Source organism: Pteropus medius, unplaced genomic scaffold, assembly GCF_902729225.1.
Source record: "Pteropus medius unplaced genomic scaffold, Ma_sr-lr_union100, whole genome shotgun sequence".
NCBI classification, from domain to species: Eukaryota; Metazoa; Chordata; class Mammalia; order Chiroptera; family Pteropodidae; genus Pteropus; species Pteropus medius.
The window spans coordinates 1-5,058 of record NW_024353324.1 but is presented as its reverse complement, the minus strand read 5'-3'; the positions used below and the strand labels follow the sequence as shown (position 1 = coordinate 5,058).

The 5,058-nt window shown below is 58.9% G+C and overlaps 1 protein-coding gene across 1 annotated transcript; it reads left to right on the top strand.

The window, feature by feature from the left end:
* Nucleotides 1-2,015: 2,015 nt before the first annotated feature.
* LOC120592788 (DNA dC->dU-editing enzyme APOBEC-3A-like) lies at nucleotides 2,016-4,935 on the top strand (the record flags this gene model as incomplete). Its single annotated transcript, XM_039850468.1, is given in 5 exon segments — nucleotides 2,016-2,116; nucleotides 2,645-2,789; nucleotides 3,991-4,030; nucleotides 4,033-4,272; nucleotides 4,704-4,935. Coding segments are annotated over 5 exon segments (686 nt in total), but the record flags the coding sequence as incomplete, so codon positions are not given.
* Nucleotides 4,936-5,058: the final 123 nt, after the last annotated feature.

Sequence of the window (5,058 nt, the reverse complement as noted above, 5' to 3'; positions counted from 1 at the left end):
TGGACCAGAGTTCATCACTAGACTCTACCGAGGCCTGTGCAATGTCCTGCCCTGGCCCGAGGGAGACCGGGAGAGGGAGCACTTGTCCCTGGGCCTCTGCGGTCCCTAGGGAGCCAGGCTCCAGGGAGGGCCTTGGGGAGAAAGTTAGGGTGGGCGGGGGCCTCAGGAAGGGCATGGGGCCAGAGACAGAGAGGCGAGGCCCACCCAGTCTGAGCTGGCATCTCCTTATCCTCTGGTCCCTTGTCACTGTGACTCGGGTAACCCAAGATATTGTCACGTGTGATGTCCCTGCTGCCTTCACAGGACACGGATTCTCTCAGCTGCCGTGTACAGTCATTCACCGCACGACTGACTTCCAGACACGGACACAAGCTCGGCCAGGCTTGTCTGCATCGCACAGGGGCTGCCACAGTCAGCCGGGATAGGAAGGTCCAAGGGTGACTGGCCGGGCTGGGTATGAGAAGACAAGGAACATAAGCGGGTTAGTAGCCCCAAGGCACAGGGGATTGCCCAGCAGGACCGCACAGTTCTGGGGTTACAGGCTGCCGCCAGCACAGGTCTCATGCACAGCAGACCCTTCCTCTGAAAGCTGTGGGGAGGGGTGGGAGGAGGACCGAGGAGCACTCTGTGTGTTGAGTGACTGCAGGAGACTTTGGAGGTACGAGAGCAGAGCGTGGCCTGGATCAGGATGCCATCCTCCCTCCCCGGAAGGCAAGTCCTGGGGACAGTGTTGGGGAAATTCTCAGGGCCCCCAGGCCTGGTGTCTTCGACCTGGTCCACGCCGTCTCAGCTCAGGGGGACTGGCAACTCCTGGGGGTGGCGGGCGTGTTGGTGTGGAGCCTGAGACCTGGGAAGTATGGCCACCAGTGGGACACACGTGACACGTGCCAGGTGAGTTCTCACTCGAAAAGCACTCAGGCCGCCCGCCAGGGGCTGCTCTCTAGTCCAGGGGGACCAAGGTCGAGAGGACAGAGGGCACGGGAGGGGCGCAGTGCAGAGCCACGGGAGGCCCCCATGGGTGCAGTGGAGGGGGCCGTGGAGAAGATGGGATGCTGCGCTCAGGGTGCACCCTAAGGCTGTGACGGGCCAGCCCGGGAGGGCGAGCGGCCTGGGTCTCCGTCCGGGCGGGCAGAGTGAGACCGGGGGTGGGGGGCCCGTCCGGTGCTCCCCACATTGGGCGCATCCTCTGGGTGGTCGTGCTGGGCCAGCACAGGAAGTTCTGACAGGAGCCACGATGGGGAGTTGATGGGACAGAGGGGCAGCCCTCAGGGACAAGCACAGCCAGCTACGGGTCAGGCTCATTGCCGAGCCTGGAATTCAACGGCCCCCACATTCCTCACGGCCTGGTGGTGGAGGGAAGGAGCAAGGGTGGCCTCCCTTTCTGGGAGGTGGGCAGCCCTGATCCCCTCCGCTCCCTGGGCATCCCCGCCAAGCCCTGTTCCCTCTCAAAGCCTGTTCTCTCCCCTGTGCAATGTGCGTAAAAACGCTTCATGTCCAGGTTCTAATGCTTACGTGATGAGTTCCTAAAGAGAGCTGGGCACAGGTTGGGCCCCTCTCGGCCCTTCCTAGACCGAGATGAAGGTCGTCTGCTGCCTCTCAGAGCAGAATCTCCCTCCTGGCTCACAGCCCACAGTCCCTCATGCAGCAGGCCCCAGAGAGCCTGGACCGGGGCTCTGTGTCTCACTCCTGAGCCTCCTCAGGCATGAACAGGGCCTCTCAGCTGCCCTCTCGCCTCCTGTCTTGCTGTGCCATGCTGCCCAGACTGACCCTAGCCTCTGAGGCTTCATTTGCTCATGGTCAGTCCTCGTGGCATCCAGGTAGGGCTTTTGTCAGAAAAGAGAAATCAAAACATAACTTATCCCCGGCATCAGAATGACACATTGGCACAGAGAAGTTTCTTTTTCTGTTACACCCATGTGGGTGACACCGAGGCCAGAGTTCATAAATGTGTGGGGCCCAGCGTGCCAACTCAGCAATTTCCAGGTGCTCGATGGCATATAAGGAGCCTGAGTCCTGCAGAGTGTCACAGGAGGAGGACAGAGGCTGTGACCAGGAGGAGAAGCAGAGGACGGCGAAGGGACTGAGACATGGAGGCCGGCCCAGCACCCGAGGCCAGGTATCACCCGGCCCCTGCAACACCCCAACTCCTGAGCCCCTCCTCCAGGTTCCCTGATGGGGACTCGCTGTACCCCAGGGGCTGCTCTGCTTGTCCCTCCCTCCTGATGGACCTTCTGTGTCCATCTAGGACCTGTCAGCTGATGGGCACTCTGCCTGTCCCAAGGGGAAAGGATGCCAAGTGTTCACACCAAGCAGGGACATGGGCCAGCGGGACAATCGTGAGATGGCGATGCCAGGAGCGGTGACCAGCCTAGTCCAGGCGGAGCCTCGACAGAGGCTCTGACACCGCGCACTGCCCCTGGGGGCCGACCCTGATGAAAAGACCGGGCTGGCTTCTCCAGGAGCCTCAGGTGGGGTCAGAGAGAAGGGCAGGTGGCTCCAGCAAAGCAATGCCCATCCTCTATTGGTCTGTCAGGGATCTGGGGTGCATGGTGAGCTCAGAGTGAAGGGGAAGAGGTTTGGGATGGAGGAGGGGAGCACAAGGACGTGCTCCATGTCTCTGGGTTCCCCCCTCTTGTGTCCATAGACCCCTGATGGATGAACAGACCTTCCTTGATAACTTCAGTCATCTGAATTACCTGCACGAGACCTACCTGTGCTATGAGGTGGAGAGCATGAAGGACGACTTCTGGATCCCACTGGATGAATACAAGGGCTTCCTGCGCAACAAGGTGACTGACCAAAGCAGGCAGGACACCCTGATCCTGGGATGTTCAGGGAGAAGGTTCTCAGTGCACACGGGCTGTCCTCAAACCCATCACTATTGGTCTCAGCAGGTGCTGTGGCTCTGTCTAGAGTCAGGTGTGGCAGCTTCTGCTGTGATGGTTGGCTTTGAGCCACACATCGGAAACCAGCTCATGGTTATAGGGAATGTCCAGAGAGCCCAAATTCTCCCTGTCTGTCCGTCCGGTCACTCCTGGGAGATCCTGGCCAGGGTGCTGGTCACGCAACTGCATTGCCTCCTGCGCTTGGCCCAGGGGCGCCCTTCCGACCCCCAGGTACCTGTACACACCCGCCATGGGCTCTGCACTAGCACAGTCGGCAGGATTCGTCCCTCGTACCTGAGTCCCGGCTTAGAAATCCTTCCTTCTGCAGGTTGGGCAAACCTCTGTGATACTATGAGCTGTACATGACATTTATCTAATTTCCCAGACACCACGTCCTTGGCGTCCCTCACCCCATTCCTCTGTGCAGAGTGAGCCCTTTTAGCAGAGTGTCTTGCTTGGGCTCAGCATGGGATGAGGCCCAGAGTAGAAGCCTCCAGAGGTGTTGGCGCACAGGTGGACATGGGGACAGGGAAGTAGGTGGAGAGCTGGGTAAATCCCCCCTGAGAGAAGCACCCACTTCTGTGGCATCAGGCTCATGACCCTGGAGCTCACCTGGCCTTCTCCCTCCGTCCTCAGGCCTTCACCTCCTCCCTGCAGGGCCAGACTAGGTGGGGCTCCTGCAGGCAGAGATCTCGGGCGCTAACTTAGAGGAGCTACACACACTCTGGAATCAAGATGCATCGTATTTAATGCAATAGTTTAAAAATTAAAATTCATGCGAATTCCACGATGAACGAAATATCAGCAACGGAAATGAGGACCGATCAGTTACAGAGCCACGAGGAGCCATCGTTTCCTGATGTCTATTAGAAAGTCACCTCTGCTAACCTGTCCCTTGGTTAAATGCTGATATTGTTTATCGTGAGGCTGGTCTCACATGTGACCATGTCAATCCTGCCTTGAAATATCATGCATTTTGATGCTGAGCTGTGTTTCCCCATCTATTTTGTGCTGGAGGCCTGTGCCCCACCTGCCTCACCCAGGTCCCATCGTCCACCTGGTCACAGTCAATGACAGAACACTTTTCTCCCTCTTCTGTGCCCAGGGTGCTGACATGGGCTTTCAACCCTGCCACGCAGAGCTGATCTCCTGGAGCTGATGGCTTCTTGGAATCTGGACACGGAGCTGCGCTACAGGATCACTGTTTTCATCTCCTGGAGCCCCTGCCCAGACTGTGCCGATGAGCTGACTAAATTCCTGAGAGCGAACAGACACGTGAACCTGCGCATCTTCACTGCCCGCATCTGTGAGCCATTCCCAGGATATGACGCCGTGCTGCGCGCACTGAAGGCAGCGGGGGTCAAAGTCGCCATGATGACCTTCCACGGTCAGCACGGGACTCACAGGGGTTGGGGTGGGCAGGTGAGGCCTTGGGAAGTTGCTAGAAAGAGGCGGGCAGGATGAGAATCCCCGGTGGAGAAGCCAGGTTGCTGCCTGCAGAAGGGGCGCTGGACTCTGGGAGGACTGGGGAGTGGACCTGAAGACAGTGCAGGGGAGGGAGGTGGTGCTGGGAGCGGGGGAGGGGCGTAGACCTTCACGAAGGACTTAGGGGCTTCCTGAAAGCATCTGATGGGGCCACCTCACACTCCCGTTGGAAGAAATACAGGCGTGATGGGCTTGGTCCCAGGGAAGAAGCGAGAAGGGAGGCAGTGGAATTATGATGGGGAAAGTTTGTCTGTAAGAGGCAGACCCTCTGTGTTGCTCCCCATTCCCCAGGGCTGGAGCTCACCCTAACCCCGCCCCCTTCTGCCCTTTCAGAGTTTGAGTACTGCTGGAAAAATTTTGTGGACCACCAACAGCATAAGGATAAAGCCTTCCCGCCCTGGGATAACCTGGGTGTAAGGAGTGAAGAACTATCTCAGAGGCTGGCGGGCATTCTCCAGGTGAGGGTTCCTCCCTCCCTGCTGCCCCCCTGCCTCCTCCCACCTCCCCTTCTCTCCCTGAGCCTTTCCTTCCCTTTGCTCAGAGCCTCCTCTGGGTCACCTGCTCCGTCCTGGGGCACCAGCTGCATCCCTCCCTTCCCCTCTCACAAGGAGTCTGAGCTTCCTCACCTCCTTGTGTCCCTCCTTCCTTCCTTGTCTCTGTCTCTGCCCCGGACCTCGTCCCTGTTCAT